Source organism: Simochromis diagramma, unplaced genomic scaffold, assembly GCF_900408965.1.
Source record: "Simochromis diagramma unplaced genomic scaffold, fSimDia1.1 OVJJ01000747.1, whole genome shotgun sequence".
In the NCBI taxonomy this organism is placed as follows: Eukaryota; Metazoa; Chordata; class Actinopteri; order Cichliformes; family Cichlidae; genus Simochromis; species Simochromis diagramma.
This window is the reverse complement of record NW_024386897.1, coordinates 1,957,848-1,981,748: the sequence shown is the minus strand read 5'-3', so window position 1 is coordinate 1,981,748 and position 23,901 is coordinate 1,957,848. Positions and strand designations below refer to the sequence as shown.

The 23,901-nt window shown below is 40.1% G+C and overlaps 1 protein-coding gene and 1 long non-coding RNA gene across 5 annotated transcripts in view; both read right to left on the bottom strand.

Annotated features, from left to right (window-relative positions):
• tsnare1 (T-SNARE Domain Containing 1) overlaps nucleotides 1-23,901 on the bottom strand; it is a 256,224-nt gene that overhangs the window by 130,743 nt on the left and 101,580 nt on the right. For all 4 annotated transcript variants that reach the window (XM_040034306.1, XM_040034309.1, XM_040034307.1 and 1 more), the window contains exons 3-4: nucleotides 12,660-12,737; nucleotides 11,098-11,167 (exon numbers count right to left, since the gene is read on the bottom strand). In XM_040034306.1, coding sequence (XP_039890240.1) covers nucleotides 11,098-11,167; nucleotides 12,660-12,737 — 148 coding nt within the window. The remainder of the gene's footprint in view (nucleotides 1-11,097; nucleotides 11,168-12,659; nucleotides 12,738-23,901) is intronic.
• LOC120735123 lies at nucleotides 16,023-17,451 on the bottom strand. The gene is made up of 2 exons (XR_005696185.1): nucleotides 16,703-17,451; nucleotides 16,023-16,114 (listed from the first exon to the last, which is right to left on the bottom strand). It is a non-coding gene; the product is annotated as an uncharacterized LOC120735123 (long non-coding RNA).

Sequence of the window (23,901 nt, the reverse complement as noted above, 5' to 3'; positions counted from 1 at the left end):
TCCTGTTTCTGTCCTTTGATATTTGAGTCCCAGGTTTAGAGTTCCTTTCAACTATCTCACAATTCTTTTCACAGCTGTCAGGTGTGTAGTGTTTGGGTTTGCATTGAATCTTGACACCACACTCACTGCTTGTGCTATATCTGGTCGTGTGTCCATGGCAGCATACAATAAACTTCCAACCATTGACTGATACATGCTTGGGTTTACAGGTTGACTGACATCATCACTCTTTCTTAATTTGACATTTGTGTCAGCTGGAGTTGCTACGGGATTGGCACTGTCCATTCCATATGTTTGTAGTATGTTTTCAATATACTGTCTCTGGTGAAGCACAACATGGTTTTTGGCCTTGTCTTGGACCAGTGAGATGCCCAGAATGTAGGATAGCTCACCCATGTCCATCATTTTGTAGTGTTTCTTCAGAGTGTCCTTTAAGTTCTTCGTGCTCTCTGCTGATTCTGTAATTAAAATCAGATCATCAACATACACAGCCAATATTTCCAACTCCTGACCTGTTCTAACAAACACACACTGATCTGAAGTACTCAGTGTAAAACCAATACTTTTCATGAACTCTGTAAAAGCTTTGCTCCAGCAACGTGGAGACTGCTTCAGTCCATATATTGACTTGTTTAGTTTGCACACTTGATATTCCTGCCCTGGTTTGATGTAACCCTCTGGCTGCTCCATGTAGATTTCCTCTTCCAGGTGTCCATTCAAGAATGCAGTCACAACATCCATTTGATGCACATTTATATTGTTTTGTACAGCAAATGATAACAATGTACGAATTGAACCAAATCGTACAACTGGAGAGAATGTTTCATCATAGTCTGCACCATAAATCTGTGAATACCCTTTGGCAACAAGTCTGCACTTGTATCTTTCCACTTGTCCATCACTGTGATGCTTAACTTTAAAGACCCATTTTGATCCAACTGCTTTGCGATCCTTTGGTAGATCCACTAAATCCCATGTGCCATTTTCCAGCAGTGACTCATATTCCAAATCAGCTGCTTCTGTCCACTCCTTTGCATTTGGACTTGACATAGCCTCTTCCAGTGTATTTGGTTCTGTGACACAACAGATTTGCATAATGATCAACTGTAGCTACATCAGCAAACTCCTCAAATCCATATCTCTTTGGAGGTCTTCTGATCCGCTGATCTCCTTTTGCAGCCTCACTGGCGACAGTCTCCTCAGTACTTCTTTGTCCGTGTGTAGTGTCACCTCATTCCCCAAACAGAGATCATTTTCACTTTGTTTACATTTAAACTCTGTTTCATTGAAGACCACATCTCGTCGAATCAGTATTTTTCCTTTTTCTTCATCCCACAGTCGGTAGCCTTTTGCATTGGTTGCATATCCCAGGAAACGAACTTTCACTGCCTTTTTGTCCAGCTTCTTTCTCTCTGTGTCTGGAACTTGAGCATAAGCAACACAACCAAATACTTTCATATGGCTAATGTCTGTTTTTTTTCCATACCATCTCTGATAGGGTGTTTCGTTCTTTAAAGCAGATGTTGGGAGCCTATTCTGTATGTAAGCTGCAGCTTCTGCCCAGAATGTGTTTGGCAACTTTGCATGTGACAGCATACTTCTAGCTGATTCCACTAGAGTTCTGTTTTTTCTCTCTGCAACACCATTTTTCTGTGGTGTGTGTGGTACCTTGAGCTTTCAAATATTCTTGAAACTCTTTAGATGTGTATTCCCCACCATTGTCAGTTCTGAGTCTTTTTACTCCCTGTCCACACACCTTTGAGAAGGTTCTTTCAAACTCTTTGAACTTGAACTTCAGGACTTCCGTTTTTTCTCTTATGAAATACACTTTACAACATCTGGAGTAGTCATCAATGAAAGTTACAAAGTACTTTTTTCCTCCTAGTGACTCAGTTTGAAAAGGACCACAAACGTCACTATGCACTAATGGCAACTTGCGTTTTGATCGTATTTCTCCCACTGATTTGCAAGGTTTTCTTGATAATTTGCCCCCAACACAAGCTTCACAAAAATGTCCTTCTCTTCTTTTGTAAAGCTACCTCCTTTTACCAAGTTTTTGAGTTTTTTCAGATTTGTAGTGTGACCTAGGCGCTGATGCCACATACTTGCTGGAACTGAAGCAGTTGACGCTCCATGACAAGTTGTGCAGTTTCCCTCGATATCCAACTGATAAAATCTGTCAGATCTTTGTGTTCCCATTCTATGGAGAGCTCCATTCTTTCCTCTTATGTAGCAATGAGTCCTTTTGAACTTCACTGTGTTTCCCTTCTTGGCAGCAGCTCCCACTGAGAAAAGGTTCATTGATAATTTGGGAACATACAGCACATCATACATTGTGACATCTTTTCCATCACTAACTCTGAATGACATTTTCATTGTTATGTTGCCCAGACCTAAAGCCTCAACTACTCTGCCATCACCGAGTTTCACTGTTTGTGGTTCTAAAAACTCTTGGTAGATTTGTAGAGCTTCTTTATTCCATGTCATGTGTTTTGACGCTCCTGAATCAATTAACCATTCTTCTTGTTGTGCATCACTTTTACATGACTCATTTACAACAAAAGCTCCCTCATATGAGTCCTCTTTGTCCTTATACACCACGCTTTTAGCCTTGTGGGCTTTGTATTTCTTTTTAATGCTTGGACAATCACGCTTGATATGTCCTTCCTTCCCACATTTGTAACATCTCCATGAGTCGGAGCTGTTTGCTCCCAGTGTTTTTGATCCACTCTGTTCATTTCTATGCATCTGAGATGACAGCTGATACACTACTGGACACAGTGGTGTTGTCAGTAAGCACTCACTTTTGTTCCTCATTTATCAAGGCTTGTTGAACAAACTGTAGTGTCAGATTGTCCATCTTTGTCTCCAAAGCAGTAACAACAGTTGCATAGCTGGGTGGCAAACTACCTAGAAGGGTGACAATTTGATCTTCCTCTTCAATTACAGAACCTATTGCCCCTAGCTGATCAGTAAGTTCCTTCATCCTTTTTAAATAATCATTGAGATGTTCTCCTTCCTTCATTTCACACCGGAAGTACTTCTTCTTCAGAAATAGCTTGTTAGCAACAGTATCTCTTTCAAACTGTGCTTTTAGCATCTCCCATGCTTCCGGGGCATTAGCATCCGCAGCTAACTTCTCCGTCTCCTGTACCATACCCCACAGTCCTTTTGCCTTCAACAGGTGCTCCAGTTGAAATTTCCACATTACCCAATTCTCCGGTCTGCTCAGCTTGTCAATAAACAGTCTATCTTCCCACAACTCTGTTTATGACTCCCAAAAAACATGCTAGCAGCCTCCCTTTGCGACCTCTGGGCCAATAACCTGATGTTTTTAACGAACCCCTTTTATTGCATGTAATGCACAAACACACCAACAGAGGGCAGTAATATCCCTTCAACATACATTGTAAATTTACTATTACAACATTAGCCAGAGGTCCCTTTACTACGGTTCGGAGCCACGGCCCTGTTTTATATACGCATGGAATAGTTTTCTATATGCGATCACTGCAAAAAGTGCAGCCTTACCTAATGTTCACCCCACTGTTACTCAGTAATAGTAATAAATCACACAGCAATAGTACATTCATGTAGTTGTAAAAAGCATGATAATATATTATGTAATAAGAAGTATTCTATTACGTTACTGTCATTGAGTAACGTAACAGAATACGTTACAAAATACATTTTGGGGCATGTATTCTGTAATCTGTAGTGGAATACATTTTAAAAGTAACCTTCCCAACACTGCTGACTAATTGTTTATTATTCTCCTATACGTGTGTCAAATCAAACCAAAACAACACAAAAACACACATCAGCAGCCAAACCATTAACATTAATGCTCCATCTATCTTCTACCCAAATCTATGATTTATTCTTTAAATATAGACGACATACATTTCTGTCTGCTGCAGCAGGGTCAGAATATTCAAGTTCGTTATTAAGTTGCATCAGCATGTGACACTTTCCCTCTGTTCTGTTGATAGTTTCACTCCATGGTACATTTTACAGAAATAAACACTGGCTTGTTTAGCATGTTCGTTTTATGAATAATAAACTTCACACCTCATCAACTCTGTGTGTGTGTGTGTGTGTCTTTTAAACAAGGAGGTGAAATTAGCTAATATTTCTGGCAGCACACGCAACAAAGTAATCATATTCTGAGTTTGTTTACTGACACTTTCATCTGCCTGGTGACACAACACTGTGTTCCTCATCAAGGGAGATACACAGTGAAACAAATAATAGTTGATGGGCTACTCTTGGAAGATTAAGACTAGAAAAGACATAATAAAACAGTCCAGACTTCATGGATGAATAGCAATCCTGGAATGAAAGAAATCTAACTCTTAGGGAGCTTGAGGTAGTCTTTCAGTCTGGCTTTATGAGTCTCTCTCACATAATTTTATACCCAACCTGGCCTCACGGTAAAATGTGAAATACACACAAGAATGTCATCTATAGATATTTTAATGTTCGTAAATGGCTTAGCATGTTTTGTAGGTATAGCTGTATCTATATAATGAGCTGTATATGAATAATAAACTTTACACTGTATTGTATAGATGCAACTATATACAGCGCATATATATAAAACAAAAAAACCCAAAAAACAAAAAATGTCTCGTGATACATACAATTCTGGACTTCGCAGCAATATTCAGAATATTTCACTCTGAGGTGCACTGATTCGTTTTTGTGTAACATGCCATTGGACATCAATTAGAAAAGACACAAGAAGCTTTTTGATCAAAAATATGGTCTCAGTCTGATGAACGTAAATGTGTAGTTTTGGTTGTAGACACTGAACAGATGGAATCTGCCTGTGTGGTTCCCACCATGAAATGGAGAAGCTGTGATGGTGTTTGGTTGGCTTTGCTGGTTTCTTTTGTCCAATCTTCTTCGCAGAATGCAAGGCAACATGTAATCAGCATGGCTACTACAATATCCCGCAGCGACACATGCTCTCATATGGTTTAAGCTTAGTGGGACAAATTTTCAGCAGGACAATGTTTAGCTGCTTGACAAAGTAGTGCTATATAAGATTTCCTGACCTTCAACATCATTCCATGTTAGTTTAGCAAGAGGTGGAGCACAGCTTGAATTAAAGCAACCCGATAATGAGCTCAGCATATCTGGGAACTTCTTCAAGACTCAGGTTGATGACCTCATGACACTGCCAGAGATAATGAAGTTTGAACAGTTGTTGTCAAAGTGAGATGAGAAAACTTAGCCGTAAAAAAACAGAACAGAAGAATTCAGTTTGGTTATATAAAAAATGATATTATATTAAAATCCCGAAGAAGGCTTCAAATCATTTTCTGAAGTATCCAGCCATCCAGCAATCGATCCCCAAGTCCTGGCCTTGAAGGCAGCTAAACAGGGATCTACCTCACCAGCCACCACTTCCAGGAGGAACCTGAGGCATCTCTAGCCACACAATATCTCCATGTTCTGGGTCTGTCCTGGGATCTGCTACAAGTAAAACAATCTGAAAAAATATTCATTACCTTAACAGAATTTTACGTCAGAATAGCACATGATATAATTTTAAAAATCAATCTTACAACATGACTATACATTGGCTGTTCTCCTAAAATTGTGGCATAAAAATATTTCAATTAATTGTAGTCTTGAGCATGTCATATGTTTATCTCAAAAATAGCATCAGCAGACAGTTAAATGCAGAGGGGAGAAATTTGAATATGTATCTAAAACATCATGGGAAAATGTATGCCTAATAACCTATTAAACGGTACAGTAGACCTATTTTACTTTCTATGAATGCTAATCTGAAAACTTAAAAAAAAATAAAATTTTTTACATTTTAATTTTCCAAATATTCATATTTCAGTCGCTATTGTTCCATACTTGCCAGTAACATAATGTGGAGTTTTGCATCTGCAGAAAGGTTCTCATTCATTTAGGGGCGCTCCCCTCAAACACTGGCCCATTGTACTTTGGAACATTACTGCCAGAACATCTGTGAATGCTTAATATGCTAACAAAGACAATGACACTCAGAGGGTGCTGGCCATTAATCCACTTTTCGCCATGTGCATTTCCATGATTACGGGGCGGGTCGAATTCTATTAAGCAAGAGATTTGGTGGTAGGGGTGAGGGTACCATTCTTACCATAAGCACAAAGAAGACTTGCATTCATTTCAAAGGACAACTGCAGCATATGAGTCTATAGGGCCTTTTTCAGAATTAAGTGGCTTGAGATCAGAGTGGTGTAGTTCTCCACTTGATACTACCATCCATGATGAAGCAACAGATATTAAAGGTTCTGATGGAAGAAATAATCCCCACCTTTGGATTGAGTTAGCCAGCAGGTTGTTCTGAAAGAATATGCTTTGTGCAATTAGCAAAATAGTTACTACAGGCAGTAAAACTAAAAATGAAACCTTAGAAAACTTTCATGTAAAAATGCTTTTTATAGCTGTAGGGAGTTTGAATGTTTTACCCCATTAAACACTATGTGACTTTCACTTTCCTAAATCTCTGTAATAGAATTGGGGAGGGCAAAGTTAACATGAATAGATAGCTATTCATGATACCTTTACTGTTACTGCTTGAAATATTTCTTAATTACAAATCTGTCTATCTGACCTTTATCAAGTATATGCACAAAATAAAGAATTATTTAAATCTCATGTAAGTATAAATGCCGAATTCGCAAATAGTACAGAATTATAGCCAACTAAATGTTCTTGTGTTTACAAAATAAATTATATCACTAATACTGGCACATTCACTGCTTCTGCACATCAATGTGCTACTTTTAACTACTTCGTAGTTCAGGCAAGTTTCAATCATCTCTCTGGCTCTCTGTCTTCCTTATTTCACCCCAACCGGTTGCCGCAGATGGCCCCGCCCCTCCCTGAGCCTGGTTCTGCCGGGGGTTTCTTCCTGTTAAAAGGGAGTTTTTCCTTCCCACTGTCGCCAAAGAGCTTGCTCATAGGGGGTCATATGATTGTTGGGTTTTTCCTCAGTATGTATTATTGTAGGGTCTACCTTACAATATAAAGCGTCTTGAGGCGACTGTTGTTGTGATTTGGCGCTGTGTAAATAAAATTGATTTGAATTGAACTGAACCAGATGTTCAGATCATCTAAAAGGCTAAACTTGGAGGGGTCACGAGACAATTAATGTGAAAGTAAATCACTATAATTTTGAAATATTGAAAGATTTCGAAAGTATTAAACCAAAAATGTTTTTACTTATTATTACTACTAGTATCATCATTATTATTATTACTTATATTGCTTTGTTTTTAAATGATTAAAGGAGCTACCTGTTTTCTGGTTGTTTTCAAATATACTAGCTTTACTATGGACACTGTTTCAAGGAGAATCAAGTCATTTGACACTGGCATGCCTCATCTACTTCTCAAGCTAAACTTAAGACTTGAGGTTCCCATTCCTACTGTCTGTATAGGCAGTTAATCTCGTTATTTGTGTTTGTGCGACATCTCAAGAGTTGCTCCAGCTTGTCCTCTAGACCCCCTTATAATTTACAAGACAAAGAATACAATTTGTGTCTGTGTTTATCAAGGGTGTTCTGAAGGACAAAGTGAGTGCACAAGTGTTTTCCCCAGTTAGTTTTCCGTTCATTGTCAGGTGAATACACCTTTTACAAAGATGGGAGAAACAACGTTTAACATATGAAGCCCATTTCTCCAATGATATTTCCACAGCAGGACAGCTAAGGTGAGGAAGAAAATGTCTTCACGGCAGCTACTGACAACAGCTTATGACGGTGTACATGCAAATGAATACTCTATATGGTATAGTAGCTACTGTATGTATTTTTTCATATGTGTACATCTTTGTATCACCACATTAAGCTTCTGATTACCTGTGTTTACAATGTGATTAATTGGTTCTGGCAACAAAACCTGCATGAAACTAGTAGGTATTCCTCCACCACAGCATGATAAAGAATGAAAGAGGAAATTAGACTGTGACTTTGAAAGATGCTGACTCAAGCAAGCTTAATCAGAGAGAATAGTGGGGGATGTATTTCATTTCCCTTTTCTTACAGTGGAGTTAAGTTCCGGAAATGGCTTCACAGGCAGTATAAAGAATAAGAATAGTTATTCTCTATGTAGACATGGGTACATCACTATTGTTTTAATCTTTTCTATAGTAGAGGCTCCTATATGGGGACCTGACCTTATCTGGTCTTAAACCACAATTTTAAAATATGCTGAGTGTGGAAAATTCAAAAAAGGACCACCTTGTTCTGCTACGATAATGTGGTTTGGTCTAATTTCCCGCGGAAGCAGATAATTGTCCAGTTTTAGATACCAACAAATCTGCACTTGAAGCTTGGCGTGTTACAGTGTGCAGATTAGGCAGACTTTCATTATATACAGGACAAAAGGAGCTAAATGAAAGGACTGAAAAACAGGCAAGGTAAGTTAAAATTCATTGTTCACTGGGATGGATAAGTGGTCCAAAAAAAAAAAAAAAAAAAACCCTCATCATCATAAATGATCAATCAGGAGTGACAGTACCTTAAACCTGTGCATCGGGGATCAGATGCAGAGCGTGAATTTGTGTGTAAGTGAGCCATGTCTGTGGCTTTGACCAAACTGCATTAACTGATGTTTGAAAGTAGGCTGAAATGGCAGGTAAGAACTTTCTGACAGGTTTAATAACATCATTGTCACTGACTCACGATTGTAAGGATGGTATTTACTCTCTATTTACTCTTTATGGTTTTGATCAGTCAGCAAAAAGCATGTTCATATAAAACATTGGGGTTTGGTTTTAGGCAACAAAGCTGCATGAGGTAACCTGTGGACATCAGCTTTTGATATTTTTCCAGAGTGAGAAAGATTTTTAGTAAATTTCTAGAGATACTTCTAAGTGCATTTTCTGTGGCTGATATAAGGCCAGTTTCACCTGAAAGTCACTCTCACAACAGGATAAAGACTACATACCACAACGTCAGCAAACTTAATTTGTGCTGTTTTTTGAGTTTATATGTTGCTAGGCTAAGTTTTGAGCAAATTGTGTAGCTTTAAAGATGTTTGATTGGCTTTCCATTGTCCTTATCCTCCTGTAACTATAAAGTTGGACCCACATCCTTTTTCCTTTTACTTCCTCGATACAAGCAGCTTCCTAAATTGTTTTTCTGTTCGTGCTGATCTTGTGTGAGATTTTGATGTGCTGCACTACTCTCCCCTATAGACACTTTCCAATATAAATCCTACACTGTACTTTTTTCATCCTGAAGAAGTCACTGAATCCGTAAATAGCCCAGTTTTCTTTGGTTAATGTGTGGTCATTACTAGAATTTGTTAGGAGTTGGGTTCTGGTTATGTGGTGTTTTTGTCTGTATGTGTTTTTTGGTGCCTCCCTTTTTGTATAGGGAGGCGCGTCAGTGAGTCACTGAACCTGGCACACCTGTTACTCATCAGATGCTTTCCTCAGAAGTGTTCTTTAGGAGCTACCTGACAGAAGACTAGTGTCGTTTTTTTGGAGCATCTGAAATTCTGCCCCTGCCTGCTGGAGCCCTTGGATTATTTTGGTGACTGTAAGGAGTTTTGTTTCCTCCCTAGGATTTTGCCTCGACTGGTTTGTTTTCTGTCTGGAGGTTTTGGCATCAAACAGTACCAAATCGAGTGCACTACCTGTGTGTGTTTTCGTCACCTGCACGTCCTGGCTCTGCGTGCCCATTCATACACTGTATATATTTTGTCCTTGTAAATACCTCCCCCTCACTGTAAATGAACTGTCTTCACCGCAACTCTGCCTCCGTGCGTTCTGCTTCCTGGGTCCATCTGCATTTGCCATAACAGAATTAGGTGAAAGTAAAATTATAATTTTACTTTCTTCCAGCATTTTTAACTTCCCTTTAACTATATTTTATAGCTGCAGTACCTAATGCCTTTCACAAAAAAACTTGATGTTCAGATAAGGCTTGTTGTTTAAAAGGCTCCTGACCACATACTACAGTACAACATACTCAATTCTTCAACATTGTGTGTTATTAAAAATGGAGAAATGGCTGACATTTGAGCCATGTTCTTGGTTTTTGCTTTTTTCAGATCAACACTTTCATGCTAACCTTACAAGTACTGGCTTTATTTAAAATGCATCTAAGTCAATAGAATCCCAGGAGGAAAACAACAGTTCAATAGGCATTTACAACAAAAATAACAGGTCAGTCAATAGCCCCTCGTCAAGAATGCTCCACATGGTGCCTGCTTTGTGTAATAAATGTACAAAAGATGTTCTTATTGTTAAATGTCAAAGTAAAGCGCTTTTTTTGTTTATTAGTTATGTAGAATATAAGAGTTGCGAAAAAATAAAGCAACAGTGTGGTCACAAAGAGGTCAAGAGGTATGTTGTTCGTTTTCACCGGATAATTGCTAATTAAAGCCTTTACCCCTTGCAGTGGCAGAAAACTTTAGAATCAGCAGACTGGCAAGGTGAAAGCATTAACCAAAACCAAAATGCCATTAAGCATGCTCTTTGTGAATGTGCCCATAATATGCAAAATGAATCACTTTGTGCCTAACTTTATCACTGGTGACAGCAGATAACTGTTGCATCCACAAAATATGCCAATCAAAACAGAAGCATCTAGATAATGAGCTCTAAAAGTTACATTTCTGACAAACTACAAAGCCTCTTGAACAAACAGTGAGAACAACTGAATAACACAAACCACCATACTGGATGCAATTTGCATCAGTCGGAGGCACCGCATCAATACCGTGGAAGGAAAATGGGAAGTTGAAAATAAAAGCAGCCAAGCATTGTCAGTAAGTCTCCAAGGCGATCATAAAAAAGTGTTCAATAGAATTGATGACATGCCAGCAATCACAGTGGGATGTAATGCATTTTAAACAGATGCAATCATCTTAGATTGGACACTTTGTCATCAGTGTTGAATCTGGTAATTGCTGGCAGCTCAACTAAAAAAGAACAATCAATACATAAGAGGGTGGTGAAACAAAAAGAAAATAAGCACTTTTCTGGACAGCGGAGATAAATGTAACTCTTACACTGAAGTGGACCAGCAAGTATGTAGAATCAAAGTATGTGGTTTTATATGGCGTGAGTGCTACTCACAGACTCTGTCGGAGCTCTGCGGTATCTCTAGACGTTCCCAGTGACTGAAGATTTTTCTCTAGTGTGACCACTGGAGGAACAAATGGATGATACAAATGTTAAGAGGTGTATTCAGGCCTCACAAATACTCTTTCACACTTGATTTGAATGAAAAACTTCGCTGAAATTTGAATCATTTCAACATCTATTCTGTCCCTGTTAAGTCTCTGTTAAGGTAGATAAAATGTCTTATCAAGATGATCCCAATCCTAAGCAAAAGTAGTTCACTTCAACTCTCACACTGTTTCCACACTTAGCTGTATTTTTAAATACCCTTAACTCAACTTTAAATCTGACCAAACCAAATTAAGATTTTATCTTCAAATTAACAGAATTTAAACTGATTAAACTACTTAACCATTATTGAATTTTTCAGGATATTATTACTACTTGATCTGACCTCAATTCTAAATTAAACCCATAAAATGTTTAACTTGATGTGTAAATTAGGTTGAAATAAAACCCAGCTACTAATCTTTCATCCTTAGTTTTAAAAGTACCACTTTTAAAACTCAAACCTAAAACCAAAATATAAATTTGCCTTAACTCAAATATAAATCTGTTGTTAGTTATAATCTTTAAATAACCTCAGACTAAACTTAGCATTAAATTAACCCAAAAAATATTATCAAAGCTAAAACACCGGGGATATGGCATTATCTCTCACTAAATGGAAACCAAGCTATAACTTTTATACCACATGCAGCATTTTCATATTTCAGTTCACATCTAATAAATAGTGAAATGGTAAATGGCCTGTATTTGTGTAGCGCTTTACTTAGTTCCTAAGGACCCCAAAGCTGTAGCCACAGCTGCCCTGGGGCGCATTGACAGAGGCGAGGCTGCCAGACACTGGCGCCACCAGGGCGCCTCTGACCAGTAGGCAACGGGTGAAGTGCCTTACTCAAGGACACAACGACCGAGACTGTCAGAGCCGGGGCTCGAACCGGCAACCTTCCGATTACAAGATGAAGTGCCAACTTTTGAGCCACGATCACCCCAGTGATGGCCTTGATCTTAAATCTAGAATTAACGCCAAAGTAAACATGAAACTTATTTCAACCATGAATTCAAACATAGCTCTGAAATGAAAAGTTTCAGAAGAAATTGAAGTTAATTTCAATTTCCAAAACTACTCTGTAAAGTTTTGATCCTATCAGTATTCCAAGACACATTGACTAATCTTAAATTGGATTTTTATCCACAAACCTACTCTAATTTTAAAAACCAATGACCCCAATTCCAAATTTAAGCCATGCCAGTTTTAAATGTTACAATTTAACCCTAATATAGTCCTCATTGTAATTCTAACCTCTAATCTAATTTTATCTAATCTTAATCGTAAAATGTTGTCACTGTTAATTTGATCGAAGCAATACATTTAACCCTAATCTCACAAAACTAGTGTGGCCTGATCTGTGTTCAGACATAGACATAGACTAATGGTAGAATTCATAACAGAGCACTACTAAAAATATACTTATTCAGTAGTTTTTAAAATAAAGCACAAACACTCGTTTTACCATTGGCGTTGATCTGGAAGATATTGGAGGAGGTCTCCTGAAACACATCTTGCAGTTCTGAGGGGCTGACCTGTGTGGCTTTAGAAAAAAAACAAAACATAATATGAGCACACACTTCTTAGCTCAGTGAAGCATGGAGCAGACAACATTGTAACAGCAGGAATGACAGCAATGAACCAAAAACCAAAACAATATCTAGGTTTGAACATTTCCACAAGAGTCTGTCTGTCCAGTGGGTTGGATTTTCTCATTACCTCACTGTAGAACTGTGGCATCTGAGGTACTGGAACGGGTTTGTTTTTTTCCCGCTTCTATGTTGTAATATATGCCAACACAACAGATGCACTTTTTTTTTGCCTCAACCAGAGCCACGGGACAAATGACAAGCAACAACGGTCTGAAGATGCCCCCCACGACTGGCTGGTAGAATGCCACATTCTTCAGATTTCATGAAAAAGAGCAACCAGTGCCTGATCTGAATTGGTTTGGTTGACAAGACTATTGTTGGTGACAACCAGAATATACCGTTAATAGGAATACAAAGGATTCATCAGTTGGACTTTGGCAAATGGCTGGTTATGTACTTAACATGGAGAAACTGTCTTCATTATCAGTAGGACTTTTTTGAGACCAAGCTGACCTGTCAAAATGAGATCAACAAACAAATATAAAGAATTTAAAGAACTGTCACAGTGAAGTTGAATTAATTAAGTAATGATATATCATTAAAGTGTGTTATAGTATAGTATAGAAACTGACATTTACATGAATTATAATAAAAGACTGTACATTGTTATGATAGTGAATAGAATTGGACAATGAATGGACATCAAAGACTGCAGGAGCCTCTTAGGTACAATCTAACTGCAGTGATGATGATAGTCTGGACAGGGAAAATGACATGGCACTAAGCCACAGGCTGGCTGTGGGAGTTGAGAGTCTGCTGTATAAGTTATATGGGCAGAGCTATTTTCCTTGTTCAAAAGCACATGTCATTGCAAATGACAGGGAGGGTTAATGGCCCGGTGCCATTACAGCAGGCTGAGATCAACATCACAACCTGTATAAGCTTCTCACGCCAGCCATTTCACCCACCCTTTTGTCAGATACTGCAGCCAGAAATGACTGCAATTGGCTTTTTTCCCTAATGATATGGTCAAAATTATAGAGGTACAGAGAAAAGGTAGAGGTGTTAGAAAGCTCTAAAGTCAAAGTATAAGAGGAGCGGGGGATCAAATATTGGCATGAAATAAGGAGAGACATGCAGACAGAGGTGAAGTCAGAGACAAACCAAGGAAACAGATATTCATGGTGCGAACCAGAGCAAGAACTAGGAGACCTCCCTTTAGATCACAAGTCATTAACTGTACCCACTGAGCTACACTGACAAATCGTGCAGGCAATAACATGCTGGCATGTAGTCAATTGAGCAGTGTTACAAGATTCTGATACATTTGGAAATGGGTCATTTTTCAACTGAAAGACCCTTAATGCATTTTAATGTTAGCTCAGCAGACACACACATACACATCTTAACACAAGCATTGTCCACCTTGGCCCACAGTGGACTGCCCATAGAGTGGGTGACCAGCGCTGGCATGAAGTTTAGGGGCCCTATAGAAAGTATGCCTGCCCTCTGTACACAGGAAGACTAGGGGAAGGGATACTGGGGGCACACTGCAAATGTACTGAGGGCAAATCATATAGTACTGAGTAAACTGTGGAGCTAAGCACTGTACTCAATTTTCAACAATGAGTGCAGTTTTAATTTATATCTGCAGTATAGCAGATATATAAACTTGTCTGGTCACGCAATCCAAAATAATTGTGCTTGTTCAAAGTAGAATTGATAGTTTGCAATGGTTTAAACACTAAAATGTATTCAGTCAGTGAGTGAAAACTGTAACAGTACAGCTACAAACAAATACTATCTGGCTTACCAAATAACACACCAAAAGTTATGCTAGTTATGTGTTTTTAATGAAAAGCAGTAGCAACTTAATAGAGTGGTCTGGAAAAAGTAAAGAGCACACTGAACCCCCTTTAGTGTCAATAACAGTTTTGTATAGTTTCGAAGACTTTTTAGAAATTCTGACAAATCCAAAAAGTTTGCAATTATTTTTCTTGTAACTGTTCATCAAAAGACAAACTCTGCAATGGCATCAGTGCTATTCATTGTCTAGTCCTTCTGCTGCTTCACCCATACCAGCTTCTAGTATTGCAGATCTTTGAATTTATCGAAGCTTCATACTCAGGTTGCCCTAGATGCCCTATTTTACAGCGTCAAAGAGAAGAAGAGAATATACAATACAGGAGAGGTATCTAAGTACAGAGAACCTCAGTAACTAAACCTTCGTTCTGTCTCAAACAGCATGTTATTAATTCAAATTTATTAGAGTTACTTTATTAGTTTTATAGGCCTGTAGTACAGGTGTGTGAGGTAATTCAAGCCTTGATAGTGGTTCAATTTAGGGTCGTCATCAGTGTTTTTGTAATCATTTCATGCTTTTATTTTATAGCATATTTAAAAAATGCCTAAAGTTTCCAATATTTTGACTGTTTGGGTATAGTTTTTCTTTATTTTTACTACTTTCTACATTGTAGATATATGAAGCAAAATATATGGAATTATGTAGCAAAGAAAAAAATTATTAAATAACTCTAAATATGTCTTATATTTTAGATTCCTCAAAGTAGCCACCCTTTGCTTTGTTCACAAACCCTTGGCCTTCTCTCAATGAGCTTCATAATGTAGTCACCTGAAATGGTTTTCACTTCACGGGTGTGCTTTGTCAGGGTTCATTTGTGGAATTTCTTACCTTCTTTATGGGGTTGGGACCATCAGTTGTGTGGCCAGAAGCCTATTTGACAACTGTTAGAATTCATACTATGGCAAGAACCAATCAGCTAAGTACAGAGAAATGACAGCCTATCATTACCCTAAGAACTGAAGGTCAGTCATCCTGGAAAATTGCTAAAACTTTGAATGTGTCCCCAATGTGTCCCTTGCAAAAACAATCAGGCGCTGTGATGAAACTTGCTCACATGAGGAGCGCCCCAGGAAAGGAAGACCAAGAGTCACCTCTGCTGCTGAGTATAATGTTACGATTCGATGTTGTCAGTGTTTTGTTTTAGGCGTGACTGTTATGTGTTTCCTGTTTTACCTTGAAGGTCTGTCTTATCTCAGTTTACGCTTCCTTGTCTCGTCAGTTCTGATTTGCCCCAGCTGTGTTTCCCTCCTGTTGTCCATTCCCTGATTGCTCCCTCTATGTATTTAATCCCTGTGTTTCAGTTTGTCATGGTTGTGATCTCCCCTGTGTTGTAAACAGTTTGTTGTATATAGATGTAAATAGTTGTCGATACTTTTTTTTTTACTCGGTAGCTATAGGGGTGAGAAGCCATTTTTCTTTGGGAACCTTTTCTCCTGTTTTTGGTTAGGGAGGCAGGTAAGACACCTGTAGTGATGGTGAGATGAAGCCTCATGATGAACTGAAGCTTTCCATCCAATTGGTCGACTCATGGTTCGAAGCATTGTGATGATTCATTTGCTCTACTGCGCCATCAAGTGGACAATTCAAGTGAAGCGGGCTCTTTGATTATAATGATGTGTAAACCTTATGTACATCTGGATAATGACACAAACTAGTGTTTGGTGCTTCACTTTTTAATAAACTAAAATACAGAAATCAGATTATAGGATGTGTAGTGTTGTTTATTTATATTTTGGTGTTTATCATTTGTGATATTTATTACTGTGTGCATACTTTATTAGGAGAGACAAAGTAACTATGTAGCACGTACGTAATCCAATTCCACAACACGGTGTGATGGGGAATCAGCCGTTTTCCCATGTTATTTCGAATCTGGCGCGAACCGGTGAACCAGTTCCTGAATCAGTCACATGGTACGGACTGCCCGCGAGGCCTCGAACGTCACTGCATACGTAATCAAAGCAAGCCTCGATACGCGCTTCAGAAAAACGCCCCCGCGATTACCCGACGCACGATTCGAAGCTTCGACACACAGGACACATCACTAGACACCTGTAATTTTCGTTTGGGGTTTTCTGTGAAGGTAAGCCAGCTGCATTTCATTTCTAGAGTTTTTGTTTGTTGATTTGGCCATGCTCACCCTGATGCCTGCTACCTTTTGGGACTCAATAAACTGACCGGCTGTTGTGAAATCCGTGGTAGCTGTTTTTTGTTTGTTCGTCCTCCTTGAGAGCAGGGAGTGGGGGCATTTTTCCTTATTTTTATTTTCCTTATGTCGCACGCCGGTTCCCTGGGCTGGGGTGTAACAATAAATTAATCCGAGTCACCAGATTTAGAAATGGCAAATTAACAGCAGCTCAGATTACAGCCCAGATAAATGGCACACAGAGTTCCAGTAGCAGCCTTGCTAGGAAACCACTACAAAGGAAAAGCAACAAGCAGAAGAGATTTGTTTGAGCCAAGAGTGGAATGGTCATAAGACCAGTTTCATTTCAATTTCTATTTATTTATACAGCACCAAATCACAACAACAGTCGCTCAAGGTGCTTCATATTGTAAGGTAGACCCTACAATAACACATACAGAGAAAAACCCAACAATGACCCCTTATGAGCAAGCACTTAGGTGACAGTGGGAAGGAAAAACTCCCTTTTAACAGGAAGAAACCTCAGGCAGAATGACGCCCGACTGGGGTGAGAGAAGCAAGACAGGACAAAAGACATGCTGTGGAAGCGAGATTAATAAGTATGATTCAGTGCAGAGAGGTCTATTAACACAAAGAAATACTCAATGCATCATGGGAATCCCCCAGCAGCCTGCACCTGTTGGAGCATAACTAAGGGAGGATTCAGGGTCACCTGGTCCAGCCCTAACTATATGCTTTAGCAAAAAGTAAAGTTTGAAGCCTAATCTTAAAAGTAGTGATAGTGTCTGTCTCCTGAATCCAAACTGGAAGCTGGTTTCACAGAAGAGGGGCCTGAAAACCGAAGGCTCTGCCTCCCATTCTACTTTTAAATACTCAGGGAACAAGAAGTTCACCATAATATCTTATTAGAGCAATTAGAGCATGCTGTAGTTATTACAAGTAATGCGCTGTAGTGGTTTTTATTGTATCTATTTAATAGACTCCAATTTGTTAATTTAAATGGAGAGACCTCTTCACACACTAAGGTCAATTATGGTGTTCCACAGGGTTCAGTGCTAGGACCAATTCTGTTTACATTATACATGTTTCCCTTAGGCCAGGGGTGTCAAACTCAATTGCACAGGGGGCCAAAACTCAAGGCACACTTTAGGTCGCGAGACAAACAAGATAAACATTTATTCAACACACTAAAACAATGTTTTTTAAACATAAATATGAATAAAAACTGACAAGAATATTATTCCAGATTAAATAAACTTAAAAAAATAAACTTTAACTTTTAGTATTTTGCTCTTCATAAAAATATATCCTGTCAAAATTATGCAAGTTAGAAATATGAACATGCTGCCAAAAACCCCAGAAAAAATAAATGAAAGCATACACAAGGTTCAGGCCGCATGTAGACAGAGCTGAGGCATTGCTTCAGGAGTGGAACTAATAAACTAATAAATCAGTGTCGTACTTTCCCTTGAGTGTATCATAAACACTGCAGCTCCATCTGAATCTGCACAGGTGCAGTTCAGCAAAGTCCGCTGACTTGGTTCAACATTACTTGGCAACAGGGAAAGTGAGGCAGGTTGCACTGGTGCATTTGTGACAGCTTTACTTGAAATGCCTTCATCGCATCATACATGTCCATGAACTGACAGGTTTCCTTGCTGAGCTCAAAAACTCTATTGAGAATTTTTATCCCAACTCAGCAAACGGACCTCTGTATGATAAGGAATGTCGGCAAACTCTGAAATGTTCCCTGAAATCTTTAGTTTGTATTTAGCGCCAGGCCATGCATAACAATAATAGTACATCTATATAAAATGATCTTGCGGGCCGGATATAAATGTACGCCGGGCCGGATGTGGCCTGCGGGCCTTGACTTTGACACATGTACCTTAGGCAGTATCATCAGAAGACATACATTTTCACTGCTATGCAGATGACACCCAGCTCTATCTGTCCATGAAGCAAGATAACACACACCAATTAGTTAAACTGCATGAATGTCTTAAAGACCTGGATGACCTCTATTTTTCTGCCTCTAAATTCAGATCAAACTGAGGTTATTGTACTCGGCCCTGAAAATCGTAGAAATACTCTGGATGGCATTACCTTGGTCTCCAGTAACACTGTGAGGAACCTTGGAGTCATTTTTGACCAGGATATGTCCTTCAATGCACATATTAAACAAATATGTAAGACTGCATTCTTCCATTTGCACAATATCTCTAAAATTAGAAATATCCTGTCTCTAGTTCACACATTTATTACTTCCAGGCTGGACTACTGTAATTCATTATTATCAGGATGTCCTAAAAACGCACTGAAAAGCCTTCAGTTAATCCAAAATGCTGCAGCAAAAGTCCTGACAGGGACTAGAAAGAGAGAACAGATTTCTCCTGTATTGGCTTCCCTTCATTGGCTTCCTGTTAAATCCGGAATTGAATTCAAAATCCTGCTCCTCACATACAAGGTCTTAAATATTCAGGCCCCATCTTATCTTAATGGCCTTATAGTACCATATCACCCCATTAAAGCACTTCGCTCTCGCTCTGCAGGCCTACAGTATCGAATGCTGCACTGAGGTCTAGCAGGACAAGCACAGAGATGAGTCCACAGTGAGAGGACATAAGAAGATCATTTGTAACCTTCACTAAAGCTGTTTCTGTTAGAGATAGAGATAATCCACATTTCACAATTTTACTCTGTGGTGCTTTTGAGGATACTGTATTGTTCTTGCTTTGTGATTTTTTTTTATTTTTTATGTTTAAGTCATTTTTTGTTGGTTTTTACTTTGTTTGTTTTTTTTGTCTATTTGGGACTTTACAGTTTCTAAGGAAAATGTTTTCTTTCAGATGTTAATGGAAGGAGAGAAGCCGCAAAGAGGCATGTAAGACTGCAACTCTGCTTCCTGGTCCCAACTGGATGGCCAGTTTGGGGGGGCTTAATAGATTTGGCCTAGTGATGGGATTTCCGGCTCTTTTTAGAGAACCGGCTCTTTCGGCTCGGCTCACTAAAAGGAGCCAGCTCTTTCGGCTCCGAACCGGCTCTTCAGGTTGTTTTGTTGCTTTAATTAATTAATTTTCAACAACAATATAAAATTATGCACAAAAGGAATTAGTAATGTAAAAAAACATGGTTTTCTTTATGTATGTTTATATATAAATATTTATGGGGTTCCCTAGAGACGAAACACGTACAAACTCCAAAACACACAAGCTACCTAGATCACTTAAATTACACAATCGAATTCATATGTCCATGGTTTTTGTATTAATACACAAACACTCATATATGTGTATATATATATATATATATATATATATATATCGTCCGTAGTGCTGCATTAAGAATACCAGAGGCGCAAAACACCAGCTACTGGTAGACAGAACAGTCAGCCGAGACTGCAAGACCAGACTGACCAACCTGTGCACGGCCTGGATTGATTACAAGAAGGCCTATGACTCAATGCCCCACAGCTGGATACTGGAATGCCTAGAATTGTACAAGATCAATGGGACCCTAAGAGCCTTCATCAGGAACTCAATGGGGATGTGGCGTACAACACTAGAGGCCAACTCCAAGCCCATAGCACAAGTCACCATCAAGTGCGGGATCTACCAAGGAGATGCTCTGTCCCCACTGCTCTTCTGCATAGGCCTGAACCCCCTCAGTGAGATCATTAACAAGACTGGCTATGGATACCGACTACGGAACGGAGCAGTTGTCAGCCACCTCCTGTACATGGATGACATCAAGCTGTATGCCAAGAGTGAACGAGACATCGATTCACTGATCCACACTACCAGGCTATACAGCAATGACATTGGAATGTCATTCGGACTGGAGAAGTGTAGTCGGATGGTAACAAAGAGAGGGAAGTTAGTCAGAACTGAGGGGATTGAACTACCAGAAGGCAACATTGCAGACATAGAGGACAGTTACAAGTACCTGGGGATCCCGCAGGCGAATGGGAGCCATGAAGAGGCCGCTAGAAAAGCTGCAACCACCAAGTACCTGCAGAGGGTCAGGCAAGTCCTGAGGAGTCAGCTGAATGGTAAGAACAAGATCTGGGCCATCAACACCTATGCCCTGCCCGTGATCAGGTACCCTGCTGGGGTAATAGGCTGGCCAAAGGAGGAGATAGAAGCCACTGACATAAAGACAAGAAAGCTCCTTACCATGCATGGAGGGTTTCACCCCAAGTCCAGCACCCTGAGGCTGTACGCTAAGCGGAAGGAAGGGGGCCGGGGACTGGTGAGTGTCAGCACCACAGTCCAGGATGAGACAACGAAAATCCAAGAATACATTGGGAAGATGGCCCCAACTGACCGAGTGCTCAGTGAATACCTCAGGCAGCAGAAACCCAAGAAAGAGGAGGGAGACGAGGAACCATCATGGAAGGACAGGCCCCTGCATGGTATGTACCACCGGCAGATAGAGGAGGTGGCTGATATCCAGAAATCCTACCAGTGGCTGGATTGAAAGACAGCACAGAGGCACTAATCATGGCAGCACAAGAACAAGCTCTGAGCACAAGATCCATAGAGGCTGGGGTCTATCACACCAGGCAAGACCCCAGGTGCAGGCTGTGTAAAGATGCCCCAGAGACAATCCAGCACATAACAGCAGGGTGCAAGATGCTAGCAGGCAAGGCATACATGGAACGCCATAACCAAGTGGCCGGCTTAGTGTACAGGAACATCTGTGCCGAGTATAATCTGGAAGTCACGAGGTCAAAATGGGAGATGCCCCCAAGGGTGGTGGAGAATGACCGAGCTAAGATCCTGTGGGACTTCCAGATACAGACGGACAAAATGGTGGTGGCTAACCAACCGGACATAGTGGTGGTAGACAAACAGAAGAAGACGGCCATAGTGATCGATGTAGCGGTTCCGAATGACAGCAATATCAGGAAGAAGGAACACGAGAAGCTGGAGAAATACCAAGGGCTCAGAGAAGAGCTCGAGAGGATGTGGAGGGTGAAGGTAACGGTGGTCCCCGTGGTAATCGGAGCACTAGGTGCGGTGACTCCCAAGCTAGGCGAGTGGCTCCAGCAGATCCCGGGAATAACATCGGAGATCTCTGTCCAGAAGAGCGCAGTCCTGGGAACAGCTAAGATACTGTGCAGGACCCTCAAGCTCCCAGGCCTCTGGTAGAGGACCCGAGCTTGAAGGATAAACCGCCCGCAGGGGCGTGCTGGGTGTTTGTTTTTTTTTTTTTTATATACATATATATTCAAATAATTTAAAAAAATTCATTTACCTGTTACTACAACTAATCCGATTGTTGGTACTTTCTGGCTTGTGTAGCCACTAATTAACAAAAGCTCAACACAGCCCCTAGCATCCTGGAGGACTTCCGTTGTGTTTTGGAGTTTGTACGTGCTCCGGAGTTTGTACGTTTTGGAGTTTGTACGTGCTTTGTCTCTAGGGGCCACTGTAAATATACTTTTATTTATTCACTCCACATAAAATGTAATAAATAAATTATAAAATACAGAAACCAACTATTTACATTTCATACATTTTAACTTTTAACTACTTAAATTTTCAGCTTTTTCCTTTTAAACAAATTTAAAGTGAAACAACACAAAACACTGCAAACCACAATTAAAATATGGAAAAAAAGGAGAAAAAAAAGAACACCCAGATCTTTAATTAAGGGAAAGGTTGGCATTTAGAAATATTAATATCACACTCAAGTGACTGCGTTTTATCTTCCAATTGCACTGATGGGTGGACAGTTCTTAGGTGCCTGTGCATGTTGTTTGTGGAGCCGGCTTTATATGATATCCTGTTCTTGTAGACTCTACACTCTGTCTTTGTTTTGTCAATAAGATTGAAATGGTTCCAGACTTTGCTTCTTTTCTTGGTGTTACTCATTTTCTTTACTGTACCTTTCCACTGTGACGGTGTTGTCTCTTGTTGTTGCTCCCAGCTCTCTTTCTTTCCCTCTCCCTCCTGCTCTTGTTGTGTGCTACTGCTGTTGCGAGTGGAACTACCGCCCCGCCCCCTCAGCTCAGCGCTGAGCAGAGGGGGGAGCGGCGTAAACGCAAGGCTCTGTTTGCCGTCTCTGCTCAGCGCAAACACATGGGAGACTTGCAGCGTGAAGCAAAAAAAAGTGAAAGTGAGGGCAGGAGAAAGGAAAAAAAAAAAAAACCACGGCTCGCATCGTTCACTTCAAAGATCCGGCTCTAAGAGCCATTTCGTTCGCGACCGACCCATCACTAATTTGGCCAGATTTCTAAGATATCAGAGCTGCTCCATCCAAAGTGGGATGGATGCCGTCTCTCCTAACAAGACCAGGTTTCCTCCAGAAAGTTTCCCAATTATCTATAAAGCACACATCATTTTTTGGACACCACTCAGACAGACAGCAGTTTAAGGAGAACATGTGGCTACACATGTCACTGAGACCAGGAGTGACACTCAGCCATCCGGTTTCCACGGCTGCTAGGACAGTCTACCGGGAGACAGCAAGCAGGACCTATGCTACCTTCGGCTGCACCTGCTACAGGGGCCTGGCTACTTATGGGTTTTTCAAGGGTGCAAACCCGAGTCTCCAATTCAGTGATCCTGGCCTCCAGAGCTGCAAATAGGCTACATTTATTACCAGTGTTGGGACTAACGCGTTATTAAGTAACGCGTTACAGTAACTACATTATTATTGTGGTAACGAGCACGGTAACTAGTTATTATGCCAAAACCGGGAACGCGTTACTCGTTATTGGGATTTAGATAGGCTCGTTATTCGTTACTTCGTGTGGAGGCTATCGCGGAGCTTCCACAGAGGCCAGTGGTGGAGGCCAGCAGGTGGATGAAGCAAAAGGGAGGCAGGAGGAGAGACCCGAAGCGGCCGCTGGTCCGAGAGTGTCAGGTGAACTGAACTTCAGGTAAGAAGTTATAACCTGCAGTCCATCTGGGTCAGATATGAACCAAGTTTAGGTGGAGTTTATTTTCGTTATGCTGACTTTTTCCGTACTGCGTGCTAGCTAGCATGACGGAGTTTCTATACAGCTGGGTGGTGCTATGAAGTTAATGATGTTGAACTTTATTTTGTTCATAAGGTTAATTATTAGAGTTTCCAACCGTCCCGTAAAAAACGGAAT